General features: G+C 39.2%; 2 protein-coding genes across 3 annotated transcripts; both read left to right on the forward strand.

The window, feature by feature from the left end:
- The first annotated feature begins 1,771 nt into the window (after positions 1 to 1,771).
- Positions 1,772 to 9,416, forward strand: LOC124879450 (zinc finger protein OZF-like). The gene is made up of 2 exons (XM_047384049.1): positions 1,772 to 2,181; positions 7,525 to 9,416. Exons 1-2 carry the CDS (start codon positions 2,163 to 2,165, stop codon positions 8,796 to 8,798), a joined length of 1,293 nt encoding a protein of 430 aa, XP_047240005.1. The 5' UTR covers positions 1,772 to 2,162; the 3' UTR covers positions 8,799 to 9,416.
- A 1,180-nt stretch (positions 9,417 to 10,596) lies between these two features.
- On the forward strand, positions 10,597 to 16,784 carry LOC124879551 (gastrula zinc finger protein XlCGF8.2DB-like). 2 transcript variants are annotated; one of them, XM_047384182.1, is made up of 3 exons: positions 10,597 to 10,665; positions 10,757 to 10,994; positions 14,501 to 16,784. In XM_047384182.1, the coding sequence occupies exons 2-3, from the start codon at positions 10,949 to 10,951 to the stop codon at positions 15,541 to 15,543; spliced, it is 1,089 nt and encodes a 362-aa protein (XP_047240138.1). In that variant the 5' UTR covers positions 10,597 to 10,665; positions 10,757 to 10,948; the 3' UTR covers positions 15,544 to 16,784. The 2 variants fall into 2 exon arrangements, with proteins under 2 accessions (XP_047240138.1, XP_047240136.1); XM_047384180.1 differs by having other exon boundaries at positions 10,597 to 10,994.

Here is a 16,784-nt window from a genome sequence, read left to right on the forward strand (position 1 = left end):
GTAGATTTGAAATAAAAGTGGATTCGGAGCCCTGGGTTAAACAACAACCAGCTGTCAACATGTAGTGATGTTTTCGTGTGGGTTTTTCTTCTGTGGGTTTGTCTTGTTTTATAATGATTTATTTAAAGACTGGTTCTTTAACTGCTTATGGTGCTACGTGTTAATAATACTTGACATTAATTATACGTTTTTACACTTCTCTTTACTGACAGTGTTGTTTCAATGATTAATTAGAACTGTTTAAATTCATTTTTAACATCGAACATGTTGTGAGTGACCATTTTCTTCCAGAACCAGAGGTAAAGATCGGCCTTTTGATCACTGAAACCACTACAATACAAATAAAGTGAATTTTACACGATGATTAGTTTTGGTTTAACAGAATGCTCTGTTGTGGTTGTTGTGGAAAGAAAGTACACCTTTTAGTTCTTAGGCTTTACCAGGTCTTAAAAGTACTCAAATCTAGACTCCAGGGTGGGGTCACGCACCAAGGACTCCACCTTGTCAGTATTTATCAAACAAAGATATGGTCAAAATAGAAACTATACCCTAGATAATTACAGAATACATCAAACTCCTGAACTTACTTTTATTTCATTGTAGGCTCACCTCATGAACACCATTTATTCATTGTATTTTTAGGACATTTTCAGTTCAAAGACTTGAACGGGTCTGAGGAACGTGTTTCTCGGTTCATTTCTCTCAAGAACAAGTTCTACGTTCAGCTCACACTGATTGACGAATAGTTTTCTCTCTGAAAACTCAGTTAAGGTTTATTCCAATGTAAATAATGTTCATTCATTAGGTTTTATGATATAAATATGTAATATAAAGAGTTGTTGAATGGTATAAAGTAACTTGATTATTTGATTAGCATATTAATTACATTAGATTATATTTGCAGTGCGGTCAGTTTAGTTGGTTGCTCATGCATTCTGTTTGAATTTTGTTAATTTTGTTAAATGTTTGATGACTCAGTAGCAGGTTAGAATTGGTAGAGAGGATGACAACACAATAGAGAATGGAGAAACATTGTTGACTCATGCATGTCAAAGACTTATGTGGATTAGCAATAATTTTTAGGCTTTTCAATGTGAAGAACATAATTAGGACATTCTCTAATATAATCTTAGTTGGTTTGGGGTTTCTTTATGGGAAAACTGCTTCACAATTCCCTCTCTGCTTGAATTGTTCTACCCTTTATTGCACGATGAGGTTAAAACAATATTGTGCTGAGCAGACTCTGTCAAAGGAGATCTGTCTATGACACATCTGAAGAATAATTATTAGACAAATATATATTGTTCTTTATTAAACTGTATTCTTGGACTGGATTATTCCAATACAAATTGAACAATAAACCGAGTAGTATAAGCAGATCATTTCAGTTTATTAAAGACTCGCTATCAAAACAGGGCTACATTAATTAATAATATAGACACTGAAGCTCATTTCTCTAACGAATTAGGGAATTCACGAAGCCCCTTTCTTGGTTACCGTGTTAATTATTACAGATTACAGACTAAATCCTGAGTGCTTTAAAGACTTTAAAAACACCCAACTCTTCTGTGATTAAATATGAATTCTGTTTATACTGTATCAGCTTATTATTAAATTACTTATATTTTTACATTATGCACCTTTAGTCTATTTGGACTAATAATCTGATTATAGGTGTTTCATGTTAATGCAGCTGCCATGTGGCATTGTTGACCGAGCTTTTACTTTGAAGGCCAATATAACCTAGCGGAAGTGATTTTCTACGAGCAGTAGAAGCCATACAAAGAAAATCTTTTCTATTTCTCCATGCGATATTTTTGTGTTGAATGTTGTATGTTTTTGTCCGAGCATCACGCAAGCATATATTTAAAGTCGTCTCGTTTTTTAATTTCTTCGTGACTTTTTTTTTTTTTGTAGAAATGTCTAAATCAGTTTTCCTTCTGGAACCAGCAGAAGGTTTTAGTGTTCGCGTCGCCTGTTAGCTGTTAGCAAACAGCACTGAGGAAAACAGCGAGCCAGAGGGACACTTTGGTGGAGAACAGACCGTTTCTGATGGAGTTTAAGGAGAGAAAAGAGTATTATGTGATTGCGTGAAAACTTCAGAAGGTCTCAGCGTTGGAGAAAAGACAACCGACAGATGGAGTAATCAACACAGTGAGCAGATGGACTCTCAGTTTCAGGGTGATTGTCTTCTCAGCTCTGTAAAAATGTTTTGTTATAACATTAATGCGTCTACGAGAACAAACAGTCGACTTAAAACATATTACAGAGGATAGAAAAGAAAGAAGATAAAAGTTTTCACTAAAACTTGGAACAGGCATAGTAAATATTCCAATAAAAAAAAAAAAAAACAGGATATTAATACAGTAATGTGTACATAGTGGAAAGTCCGTGTAGAGGACAGTATGTGCACTCAATATTTATTTGGTTCTTATTTTTTCATGAATTATTGCATCGATGCAGTGTTTCTCTGAGGCGATCAGTCTGTGGCTCCTTAGGATGCTTTGGTTGCTTTACTGGTTTCTCTCATCTTCATCTTGACATTACTTCATAGTTTCTTTATAGGGTTTAGGTCATGCAAGTTTGCTGCCCAGTCAAGCATAATAATACAATTAAAGCTGGTATTGGTATTTTGAAATTGTTTCAGAAGATAGCAAGTTTGCCTCACCTGGTTTCAAACAGAGAGGCCTTTCGCTGGAGGCCGTGGCTGAGTGGCTCTTTGAAAGGAACCAAATCTTCAGGATCTGATCACTTCAAAGAGCTGTTTAAATGATCTGTTTCTGAAAATGTGCATATTTTGAAGATTTTATCCCTAATACAGTGATAAATATAGACATTTTTTTAAACCTGGCATGTGTTGGTGAAATTTACAACTAAAGCTAAATAATCTGTAGGATAAGATTCTTTTTTTTTTTTTAAAGGTGCAAAATAGAACCACTGTATGTCCATGCAAAAAAAAAAAAAACTTTATATATATATATATTTCAGAAAATCAAGTTTAAAATATCAAAATATAAATACCAAATGCCCATGTAGTGTTGTGTGCATTTATAGCATTTTAATATATGTAATATACAAACAAAATAAAGAGAAAAAATTGCATTTGAATAATTTTGCCAGAAACGAAATTCACCAAATGCGCCATTAAATATATTTATGAACGCAACATACTATTGGGATACAACATATAACTGTAAACATTAACCAAATAAAGTGTGCAAACGTTTGTAGTGGCACAGTATCCCCAAGCAACTATGGAGAGCCGTTTTATTCAAAATTAAATAAATAAATACTGCTATTGATAAATTATTAATAAATATTCCATGAAATAAATAAATATCCCCATGAAATAAAACAAAATAATTATGTTAAAAGAAATTTTTATCTTATTTTATTTAATTCATTTCATTGTTTATTTAATTTACTTAAATATTTATTTCATAATGCAGTTTTATTTTGTGACACTTTTATTTTGTAAACCTACTTTACGTATTTCAGTGACTTTTACTTTTTAACATCGTTTTTCATTTGAAGCTCTTTTTATTTCATGTTCTTATATTCAAATGAGGCGGCGCTGGGACAGCAGGACCGAGGTCAATTCGTGGCTGAGGCCGGCAGAAGACAGCATGCCGGAGGGAGCCAGGAGGTTCCGGTGCCAGACCGGCCGTAGAAGCCTGCCACGGCGGTTGCTGCTGTTTTTGTGGAAACCAATGCTGATTATCAGCAAACGGGATGTCATTATTGTTATAGCCTGTGCCTTTTAAATGATGTCTTTATTGGTTTTTATTTAGTAAACAGCGTTAGACCCATAACATAAGGTGGCTGTATTTACTTGAGATGGAAAATAAATAGCACTATGTGTGTGTATGACGTGCTGAAAGAATGTCCACGAAAACAGCGCCAACCGCCGTGGCAGGCTTCTACGGCCGGTCTGGCACCTTCTGGCATCCTCGTGGAATCCCCTGGCTCCCTCTGGCATGCTGTGGCACTGGCAGTTGCATGTCCGGCATGCGGTCGTCTGGCAGGCAGCGGCCACGAATTGACCTCGGTCCTGCTGTCCCAGCGCCGTCCCACAGATAAAACTCTGGCCCCTCATTTGAATATAAGAACATGAAATAAAAAGAGCTTAAAATGAAAAACGGGGTTAAAAGTAAAAGTCACGGAAATACGTAAAGTAGCTTTACAAAATAAGTGTCACAAAATAAAACTGCATTATGAAATAAATAAATAAATATTTAAGTAAATTAAATAAATCTTGAAATGAATAAAATAAAATAAAATGAAAATTTCTTTTAACATAATAATTTTGTTTTATTTCATGGGGATATTTATTTCATGGAATATTTATTAATAATTCGTTCGACCGGTAAATTGAGAGCTTTGCTTTTTGGCTCCGCTCTCTTCATTACACACGGACCGGCACAGCGTCCCCATTACTGTGGCAGCCGCACGGGTCCATCTGTCAATCTCCCGCTCCATTCTCCCCTCACTCATGAACAAGACCCCAAGATACCTAAACTCCACTTCAGGTAGGAACTCCACTCCAACCTGAAGAGGACAAGCCACCCTTTTCCGGTCGAAAACCATGGCTTCGGACTTGGAGGAACTGATCTTCATCCCAGCCGCTTCACACTCGGCTGCAAACCGCCACAGCGCATGCTGTAGGTCTTGGCTAGATGGGGCCAGCAGGACCACGTCATCTGCAAAAAGAAGAGACGAAATCCTCTGGTCCCCAAACCAGACCCCCTCCGGCCCTTGGCTGCGCCTAGAAATCCTGTCCATAAAAGTTATGAACAGGACCAGTGACAAAGGGCAGCCCTGCCGGAGTCCAACATGCACCGGGAACAGGTCCGACTTAGTGCCGGCAATTTGGACCAAACTCCTGCTCCGCTCGTACAGGGACCGGATGGCCCCTAATAAAGGGCCCCCGACTCTGTACTCCTGGTGCACCCCCGACAGGGCACCACGAGGGACACAATCGAATGCCTTTTCCAGGTCCACAAAATACATGTGGACCGGTTGGGCAAACTCCCATGAACCCTTGAGTACCCTGCAGAGGGTGTAGAGCTGGTCCAGTGTTCCACGGCCGGGATGAAAACCACACTGCTCCTCCTGACACTCCTCTCCAATACCCTGGCATAGGCCTTACCAGGGAGGCTGAGGAGCGTGATCTCCCAATAGTTGGAACACACCCTCCAGTCACACTTCTTATGAAGGGGACCACCACCCCAGTCTGCCAGTCTAGAGGCACTGTCTCCGATCGCCATGTAATGTCGAAGAGGCATGTCAACCATTACAGCCCCACAACATCCAGAAACTTGAGGTACTCAGGGCGAATCTCATCCACCCCTGAAGCCCTGGAGCTTTTTAACCACCTCGATGACTTCAGCCTGGGTGATGAAAGAGTCTAACCCTGAGTTCCCAACCTCTGCTTCCACCAGGGAATGCATGACGTCAGGATTGAGGAGATCCTCGAAGTGCTCCTTCCACCACCTGATAATGTCCCCAATCGAGGTCGGCAGCTTCCCACCCCTACTGTAAACAGTGTTGGCGATGCACTGCTTCCCCCTCCTTAGGCGCCGGACGGAATTGCCAGAATCGCTTCGGGGCCAACCGGTAGTCCTTCTCCATGGCCTCACCGAACTCCTCCCAGGCCCGAGTTTTTGCCTCTGCCACAGCTCAGGCCACGGCACGCTTGGCCTCACGGTACCCGTCAGCCACCTCAGGAGTCCCACAAGCCGATGGGACCCCTTCTGCAGCTTGACAGCATCCCTTACTGCCGGTGTCCACCACCGGGTTCAAGTGGGAAAGTTCCCGCCCAGCCGTCCGATTAGCTTAGCTTAGCTTTTTGTTACAAAATAATGGTATAAAAACGATGAATTTGTGTATTGACCTTCGCCATTACAGTAGCTGTTGGTGCCATGCCTCGGCCCTTTAATAATCCTGGGGAAATCTAGAAAGTCCTACCTCCAGACCTGGACCGCTTACCCGTGAAAGTAAAGTCCCAGGTAAATTTGTATGGAAACACGCCATGGACTTTCTTTAAGCAATGGAAAAGGGTCTAATGGAATTTGAATCAGCTGTGCTCTCTAGAAAAATTCAAACACTTATATCTCTCTGATGCATAATCAGATCCACACCAAACTTGTTTGTGCTTCTTTGTGGATGACTGTTCAACACATTGGTGTGGTAAAGTGATGACATCACTTTAGCCATGCCCACTGAGAACAAATACAGATGTTTTAGTGGTGAATAGCCTGTAATGGCAGTCTGTAGAAGTTTGAAATTTTGTGTAATAACAGAAAATAATTTTAAATGACATTTACAAACTATTACTGGAAGTCTTCGTTATTGCTTTACCACCAAACAAGAAGTGACTACAACTTCCATCAGGATGATGTCACATCCTGTAATAGCGGTCCTATTTTAACAAAGAAAAATAGCTGTCTTTATTTAGCAACCCTTTTACATAAAGTTTGTCGTAACTGTCAAGGGACAGGTGGTCCAAGGGCCATTGAGCTGCGTGGCCGGCAGTGGCTCTTGGCCTAGCCGTCTGGGGAAAAGCGTCTGCTTGGAGTAGCACACGCGGGCAGAGTGCAGTGTTGCAGTTCCTGTGCCATCTTTTATCAGGGCAGTGGAGAGGAAACCCTTTCGTCAACATAATTAAAGACATTGCTCTTACTTGGGAATCTTTGACTCCGATTATTTTTTGCAGAGGCTCAGTCAGAAAGGTTATAAGGCAACAAGTCTTATTTTCAGCATAATTTTGAATAAACAGTACATAACTTTTGATCGTAGGTTGTTGTTTGTTTTTTTGAAGATTTAGTCTTTTACACGATTAGTGAGGTCAAGATGTTCACTCGCGTGTCCCCCCCATGTAACCAGCGGATGGCTGTGGATAAAGAGGAAGAGATGCTGCTGCGCAGTTTTGTAGCTCTATGACATCATGGGGATTCCAACTGTGAAATTCCTCCTTCCTGGGAGCTGTGCAGAAAGATGGGTTAAAAGTGTGCATTCTGGGATTCAGAGTCTTTTTATGTGTGTAGTTCAGTCCATGTTTCATCGCATGGAGGGGTCTCAACACAGGACAAAAGATGGTTAAAGTGGTTAAAAGTTCACATTTGTGAACACTTAGCTACGCTGCAGTTTAGTTTACGATTTTATATAAGAGAAACATATTGCTCCTCTTGTTTTGCAACAAATCCTTGCCCCCCTCAAGATTGGGTATTATTGTGTGAGTTTATAGAAGTATCATGGCCAAATAAAGTGTTTTAAATGCCTGGTAAAACATGTTGGCTAAATAAAGTAGCATATCCTGTATGTTCAACCTGGCCATTGGAAAACATAAATTGGTATTGTGTGTTTTAGAATGGCAAGCCATATTTAAAAATGTATTCCCTAAAACTATAAAATGAACTTAATGATGGACTGATTGTAACTCGTTGAAATGATCTCTGACCATGAAATGTTTATGTAGTTACTATATAGTTGTATATAACTGGTCTTTGTTTCTGTTTCCTGCAGATGTCCAGAACTGGTGTCCCAAACTGGACCAGGAGGACCTAAAGCCCCCACATATTAAAGAGGAACAGGATGACGGCGAGATTGTAGAATTTATATTCAGTCCTGTACCTGTGAAGAACGAAGATGGTGAAGAGAAGCCTCAGCTCTCAGAGATTAATCAGAGTCAGGCTGAGGAAAGCAGAGACTCTGTGGGGCCAGAATCAGATGATGAAAACAAAACTTCAGATTCTGTTGAGACGGACGTCAGTGATGGAAACTGGGGTGAGAACACTGACCCTCAATCAGGTTTAGTCTTTGTACAGAACAACACATTTCCTGTAGTTGCTACAAGATGTGAGACAGGTGAGAGGTTACACAGGTGCAGTGAATGTGGCAAAACATTTAAACACAGAAAAAATTTGTTAAGACACAACCGAATCCACACAGGATTAAAGCCCTTCGACTGCTTCATTTGTGACAAAGCTTTTATATGGAAAAGGGACCTAACACAACACATGAGAATACACAGTGAAGAAAAACCTTTCAGCTGCTCAGTCTGTGAAAAAAGGTTCAAAAAGAAAGAAGACGTAACTCGGCACATGGTATGTCACACTGCAGAAAAACCTTTTAACTGCTCCATCTGTGGGAAGAAGTTTAAAAAAAAAGAAGACGTAACTCGGCACATGAAAAGTCACACTGAAGATAAACCATTCAGCTGCTCCATCTGTGGGAAGACGTTTAAAAGGAAAGAAAGTATAAGTCCTCACATGAGAAGTCACACTGAGGAGAAACCTTTTAGCTGCACGATCTGTGGGAAGAAGTTCAAGAGGAGTGGGAGTGTACCCCGGCACATGACATGTCACACTGAAGATAAACCGTTCAGCTGCTCAATATGCGGAAAAAAGTTTGGTCGGAAAGAAAGTTTGACGACTCATATGTCGCATCACACTTCAGAGAAACCCTACAGCTGCTCCATCTGTAACAAGGCCTTTACTTTGAAAGCAACTCTAATGGAGCACACCAGATTCCACAGAGAGGATCGACGGTTTAGCTGTTCTGTCTGCAAAGCATCTTTCAAAAAAAAATACTCTTTAGTCGTACACACAAAAATCCACACTGGAGAAAAGCCGTTTAGCTGCTCCACCTGTGGCCGAAGCTTCGGTCAAGGTGCAACTCTGAGGCGTCACATGAGACGGCACTCTGAAGAAAAACCCTTCAGCTGCCCTTACTGTGATGTCAAGTTCAAATGGAAAAGTGCTTGTGTGACACACATCAAAAAACATGCAGCTGAATAGGCTTTTGCCTTCACATACAGAGCTAGAGGCTACAGTGGAGCTCAACTCACATTATAGCTGCTGTCTGGAAGCTGCTTTGACAGACAGACAACGTGGAAACAGAAAAATGTGTTGGTTTTAGATGTTCTAAAAAGTAATCTCGGTGAGGATTAGATAATTATTTTTTCATCTGAAATAAGCTCCACTGCATCTCTGATCTCTGTATGTGTGACTTAGTTTCATAACTGACTTGTGCATCATCTCCGTGGCTGTTTAAAGGCCAAAGTTGCAATTTGACAGAGTTAAATGTTTAAGCCTACAATATATGTTGAAATAATCCTAATATTGAATGAAATGGAAATTGAATTGAAAATAAAATAGTTGGTAATAATAAAATGGATTAGGATTGTTGTTTTGTGATTATCTTGAATAACTTTGTACTTGATTTAGTCTCTCCCAAAATTAGTGACTGATATGCTACCATGGAAATGTATTCTGAGAGGTTATCTTCTGATGCTTGTATTGTACATTCAGGGGTCACTTTTATTAACATTGTTTTTTTCTGTAATTCGAAATATGCTTTTATTCTAGTGTTGTGTATTTTGCATTATTTATCTTGCATTAAAATCCTTCAAATAATCCCCAAAGTCAAATTTGAACTATGTTTATGTTGTGCAATTATAATTATTTAATTATGAATATGTATTAAAAATTATGATTAAAAATCATTCACATCAAGTAGATGTTCAAAGTACCCTATGGAATTGTGATTATTGGGCCACTAACACTTAATAATTAGAATGAATTGTCAGTAGTTAATAATTATTAGCCAAAACCATGATAAGTATAAGTATATTATTACACCATTAACCAAAAAGGGTGATACAGGCACTAACTATTTAGTAGTTCAATTACACTGATAAATTTATAAAGAATGCACACTGAGTATTAATGGAGATCAAACCAACAATTTATGAACAAAGGTGGGAATAATCAGAGCTTTGGGTGGACTTGGAATATGGGAAGCCACAATGGACAGATCCAAGCATTTATCCCTATAGGCCAGGATGTTGGACCATCAAGTTAGCTCCTGGTGGCTGGGCAATCAGCTGATAGCAATAAAACCCACACAGGAAACCAGTGGAAAGAACAAATGCAATAAAACAGATGAGACCACGAGGTCATCAGATCCAGCACCAAGCTCGGATTGCGAACTTACTTCAAATAACTTCAATGATCAATCGAACTTTGCATATGAGCGTTCAGGTTGATGGCTCAGCATACAGTTAAAAAAGCATTGAATTAAAACCGTAGCGATCCTGGATCGGCTAACTTCTGACCTACTTTGCCAGTTCAAAGAATGTAGTTTTCAAGGTTAATATCTGGGCTTAGAAATGGGGGAGTGAATCCATGCAGAACTGAGATGGGAAGAGCACTACCTGATTTGGGCATCTGCTTTAATGTAGCTTGATTTAACTTGTTAAAAAAGAAGAATACATGAAATGAAATGAAATGAAATCTCTTTCTAAGCCTACTGATGTGTTCACACACATCACAAGATACAAGATATTCCTGCTCACATGTTGGCATTAAATTATTTTACATATACTTTTGTAATGAAATAATCAATTTTTATCTATAAAAGCAGAGTTTCTTCTCTTAAATGGTCTGAGTAATTACTTGTTCTTCTCTTATTTGTTCACATGTTAAACTTTTAGGTCGGTTGTCCATATGAGGGCACTCGTGTGCCAAGTGCGGTTCACCTCGAGCTTTTATTTTGAAGGCGAATGTAACCGAACACCAACGGAAGTGATTGTTTCCCAGCAGCAGAAGCTACGTTAGCAGACTTCTCTTTTCGTCTTTCAGTTTAGGAAATGTTCTCGCTGAGGTACTCTTTCATTCTTGTAAACATAGTATCGTAACAGCCGCAGCGATGATTTATCGTAATTCTGAACTTTTTAGGTTTTTTTTTTATTTAGCTAAATAGCCTCCCGGGAGCAACAGCAGCTGTGAGTGTTAGCTTAGCCTGCTAGCTGGAAGCAGACAGAACTGGAACAAAGCGAGTAGAGAAACACTTTGGTGGAGAACAGATTGTGTTTCCGGTGGAGATAAAAGTTTCTGCTGTGATTGTGGAAAACTTCGGAGCGTTGGAGAAAAGACAACTTATGTAGATGGAGGAACCAACACACTGTAGACAGATGGGCTCTCACTTTCAAGGTAAATTATCTTTCTAAATGTGAGATTCAGGCTGCAGCTAATGACTACACACAAGTACAAACATCTTTAAAAAAAAAATAGTGTAACAAAGTAAATGTTAAAACATTTTAAAAAGCCAGTTGTTCATCAACACTTAACATGAATGATAGCAAAAAAAATTAAGAGTTGTGTGTCAATGCAAACAATTTTACCCTAAAGATATTAAAATAACTTTCAAATGGTACCAAAGTTAGGTGTGTAGGCTAAAAAATAACGACAGCTGAGGCATCTTAAAAGATTGTGACCCGCAGTTTACACTGAACCCTGTGAAAAGTTGTGACCCAAAATCTCAAAGAAGTTTAGATATTTCCATGAACCATCCACCTAACAATTTGTGAAAGATGTTCTCCCTTCTTAGTGGTTAGCTTAAATGTTGGTTAATAAACTTGTGATAGTCCTTTTATTCAGCCCAAGGGTCACTTTTGCCACTAAAATATTATATTTTACCGTCAATGTCGGCAAAAGAGAATATTCTACCTTGAGCAAAAACATTCAGCTTTCATTCAATTTTAAAATAAACATTGTAATTTTATCCTGAACATTAAGATTTTAAATTCTAGATCAAATCCATGCATTAGGCTAATTAAGCATGTGATCATGCATTAAACCAGTAGATTTTTGCTATTTAGTTTGCTGAAAAGTTTGCTAACTTATGATTTTGTTCACTGAAAAAATTCAACTCCTGTTTTAGACAATTTTGTTAGACCAACATTTTTACAATAAATCCCGGCTATATCATAACATGTATGAATTTAATAGATAACTGAAATTTAGGGTATGTTTACCTTTTCAGTGAGAATTCCTAAAATAAAAATCTAGGTTTGAAGGGACTGTGCAGCCAGTAGCAGAATCACCATTATGATCAAGGAATCTCAGCACAAAAAGCAGCTAATGGTAACATAGCTGCTAAAACTAGATAGCAGAAATAGTACTAAATGGCTGGAATTGAAGCAAGTTGTAAAGAGGTTTTTGTTAGCTTAAGTAAACTCTGCTGGTAGAGATTTTAGCTGGATTTTGCTATATTTTAATGCTGTCTGACAGCTGTTGTACCTAGAAAAATAAAGAACCACAAACCATGATGGTGCAGAGGGTGAGGCCAAGGCACATTTATAATTATAATTCTCACAAAACTTTTATTGATCAGTCAGTCATTTTCTAAACAGCTTCTTCCATAGTGGGAAGCTGGTGCCTATCTCCAGCAATTTATGGGCGAGAGGCGGGGTACACCCTGGACAAGCTTTTATTAATCATTTTATTGGTATTATATTGCATAATTGTGCAATAGAAAAAAATGATAAATGATTACAAACGTATATACAAATAAAAATCTAAAAGGTTTGGCATGCACATGTATTTAGTCTTCCTGAGTCAGTATTCTGTAGAACCTGCATGTACTGCAGTTACAGCTCCATGTCTTTTAGGATATACCAACTGGCTTTGATCAAGAGTTTTTCCCATTCATTGAAAAAATAGCTCAAACTCAGTTGGGTCTGATGGAGATCTTAACTTTTTAGGTCAAACCACAATTTCTGAGTTTTAACTGGGGCAATTCTAACAGATGAACATGCTCTGATATAAACCATCCCCTCGCAGCTCTTGCTGTTTAGTGTCGTTGTCCCACTGGAAGCCGTTAGCAGGTTTTATTCCAGGATCAACCTGTATGTATGTGTTCAGGATGATGTGTTACTCTTAATATGTCTTAACAGGTTTGCAGTTGTGGCGCCCTGAGTTAAGGCTAGGAATATTGTTCTACAACATTACCCTGCTCTGATTCTCTCCACAGCTTTATCCCTAGCTGTGTTTCTGTTGGCCATCAAATTAAGCTAATTCTACTTACGAAATAATACATTTTGCTTAATGGAAACACGGCTATTTTGATCAAACGTTTATGCGCTAGGATGAGGTGTTTTTTTTTTTGTGTAATTCGCAAAACTGCAATGGCAATGCACTGAAATGAAAGCTTATTGGTCTTGAGCGGGTGTAACTACTTGCATTATTAAGCATTTATTATATTAGTTGAAAATAGTCTCCAAACAACAATATTTTTGTAAGGCAAATATTTTTGGGACAATTTATCATGACAGGCCTAGGTGTAGGTGACCCTACAGTGCATCCAGAAAGTATTCTCAGCGCTGCACTTTTTCCACATTTAATTATGTTACAGCCTTATTCCAAATGGTTTCAAATTCATCTTTTTCCTACACACAACAGCCCATTATGGCTGTTGTGATAAAAGTTTTTGAGATCGTTGCAAAATTTTTTACAAAGAAAAAAGAAAAAAGAAATTACATTTACGTAAGTATTCACAGCCTTTGCCATCAAACTAAAATTGAGTTGAGGTGCATACTGTTTCCACTGATCATCCTTGAGATGTTTCTACAGCTTAAATGGAGTCCTCCTGTGGTAAATTAAGTTGATTGGACATGATTAGGAAAGGCACACACCTGTCAATATAAGGTCCCAGAGTTGACAGTGCACGTCAGAGCACAAATACCAAGCATGAAGTCAAATGAATTTTCTGTAGACCTCAGAGAGGCACACATCTGGGCAAGGATGCAGATCAATTTCTGCGACTTTGAATATCCCAATGAGCACAGTGGCATCCATCATTTATAAATGGAAGAAGTTTACAATCACCAGGACTCTTCCTAGAGCTGGCTGGATGTTTAAACTGAGTGACTGGGGGAAAGGGCCTTAGTCAACGAGGTGACCAAGTCCTCAATGGTTACTCTCAGTACTTCAGCGTTCATTTGTGGAGAGAGCAGAACCTTCCAGAAGGACAACCATCTCTGCAGAAATCCACCATTCAGACCTGTGTGATAGAGTGACCAGACAAAAGCCACTTCCTGATAAAAGGCACATAGCAGCCTGTCTGGAGTTTGCTAGAAGGCCTGTGAATGTCCTGAAGTGACCAAGTCAGAGTCCAGACTTGAATCCGATTGGACATCTGTGGAGAGTTCTGAAAATGGCTGTGCTCAGACATCTCTCATCCAACCTAATGGAGATTCAGATGTACTGTAAAGAAGAATAGGCAAGACTGCCTGAAGATAGGTGTGCTAAACTTGAGTCATATTCAAAAAGACTTGAGGCTGTAATTGCTACCTAAGGTGGATCAACAAAGGATTAGGCAAAGGCTGTGAATACTTACGTAAATGTGATGACTTAGTTTTCTACTTGTGTTTAATTTGCAACCATATCAAACACATTTTTTCACAACAATCATAATGGGGTATTGTGTGTTGAACTTGGAGGAAAGAGATTCATTTGCCATGATTTGGACTAAATAGTAGCAAATGTGGAAAAACTGCAGTGCTGTGAATACTATTTGGATGCACTGTATATTGGATCATCTCTTTACAATTTATTAAAATGATCTGAGATCATAAGGAGAAATATATCTTTACATTGTATAAGACTTTGACTGGAGTGTGTTGGCTAAAACCTGTCTGTGTTTGTGTTTCCTGCAGATGTTCAGCAGCTGTTGGTGATCAAAGAGGAGCTTCCTGCTGAGGAGCAGAATCCCCCACAGATTAAAGAGGAACAGGAGGACGCTGAGATCATGCAGTTCACATTTGATCCTGCAGCTTTTAAATGTGAAGATGATGAAGGGGAAACTCAGCTCTCCAATCTTCATCATAACCAGACTGAGGAGAACAGACTCTCTGCAGGACCTGATGAATTTTTAGAATCAGACATTGAAGATAAAACCTCAGATTCTTCAGAGACGGATGTCAGTGATGGAAACTGGGAGGAGAGTAGTGAAGCTCAGTCAGGTTTGGACTCCACAAAGAATAGAATATTTCCTGTAGGTGATGCAAGCTGCAGGAAAGGTGAGCTGTTACACAGCTGCACTGAATGTGGTAAAATATTCAGCCGCAGACGAAATTTGTTACGACACAACAGAATCCATACAGGGGTAAAACCCTTCAACTGCTCCATCTGTAGCAAAGCTTTTATATGGAAAAGGGACCTAACAAAACACATGAGAATACACAGTGAAGAGAAACCTTTCAGCTGCTCCATCTGTGGGAAGACGTTCAAAAGGAGAGAGAGTGTACCTCGCCACATGGCATGTCACAGTGAAAACAAACCATTCAGCTGCTCAATATGTGGAAAAAAGTTTGGTCGGAAAAAAGGTTTGACGAATCACATGTCGAATCACACTTCAGAGAAACCCTACAGCTGCTCCATCTGTAACAAGGCTTTTACTTTGAAAGCAACTCTAATGGAACACACCAGGTTCCACACAGAGGACCGACGGTTTAGCTGTTCTGTCTGCAAAGCGTCTTTCAAAAAAAAATACTCTTTAGACGTACACACAAAAATCCACACTGGAGAGAAGCCTTTCAGCTGCTCCACCTGTGGCCGAAGCTTCGGTCAAGTTGTAACTCTGAGGCGTCACATGAGACGGCACTCTGAAGAAAAACCCTTCAGCTGCCCCTTCTGTGATGTCAAGTTCAAATGGAAAAGTGCTTGTGTGACACACATTAAAAGACATGCAGCTGAATAGTCTTTTGGCTTCACATACAGAGCTGGAAGTTACAGTAAGTTTAGATATAACTGTTATAAAGAATCATCAGCTGATCTGTTAGTACAACCGATTCGGGGGGCGTTTGGGAAAATCGTGATTGGTCTTATTGACTTGCCTTGATTGGTTGAATTTAATTACAGGAAGTTAAGTTTCACAAATACTAATATTTAAATAGTTCTGTGGAATTTGCGACTCTTTAGACATTATAGTTTCAAAATAATTGTTACTATTGTTTTTCTTAATATTGTTACAGGTCCTGCTGATGATAATTTTGGTGTAGAATGGCTGATGCCTGCAGTGGCTGCCGAATATATAGAGTCACGCAGTGAGAGGCTAGCTTGGTCCCCTAGTCTGCAGCGGAGGCTCTCTAAATTGAAACGTGTCCAGTGCTCTCACCAGCTCGGTGAACTGGTTGCTGCCTGGACATGCTCCAGACTCAGAGACAGGCAACGCAAACGTCGTGTATTTCCGTAGCCGAGATTTGGCATCCCCAGACACACAACCACGGTGGTGAGTTAACCGTGGCGCTGATGACTGGGAAGCCATGGGCTTGGACTTTGCCCGTAGTGGTATAAGTATGGCAGCATGTAACAAGGGACAGGTTGGCCCGATGCAGGCAGTCTGATTTCTGGCAGCTGGTCTCTGCCTGCTCCCTCCTCTTATGGTGGTTCGCTTAGATACCGTCAGTAGCTTCATGTCCTGCGACCCAGTGACACAAAAATAACACCAAATCATTCTACTAGATTACACAGAGGAGACACACTTCTTTTTACGTGATTTGAATCCATTTTTTCATTTTTAAAGAATTTCTGTAATAAAAATTCATGATTTTTTTAAATACCTTTCAGGTCATGTGACCCACTTTTAAAAATAAATTGAAATGAATTGATCTGTTAATGTTTAACACATAAACATACATGTTTATATAATAATATTCCTTTCCTGTTGCACCATAGGGTGTTTATTTGCTTATCAATTTTATTCCCACAGGTTTATTCCTACCCAGAGGTACTCTTAATGTCTATTTTACATTAAATTTTTACACATTGACAATGATGATTCTCAAGGTTTCAACCATTTTGTAACACTGGGTCACCTGAGCTACAAGCTATAAAAAAAAACTCATGAAATTTGATTACCGTATTTTCCGCACTATAAGGCGCACTTAAAAACCTTTAACTTTTTCAAAAAATGACAGTGCGCCTTGTAATCTGGAGTGC

Source organism: Girardinichthys multiradiatus, chromosome 13, assembly GCF_021462225.1.
Source record: "Girardinichthys multiradiatus isolate DD_20200921_A chromosome 13, DD_fGirMul_XY1, whole genome shotgun sequence".
NCBI classification, from domain to species: domain Eukaryota; kingdom Metazoa; phylum Chordata; class Actinopteri; order Cyprinodontiformes; family Goodeidae; genus Girardinichthys; species Girardinichthys multiradiatus.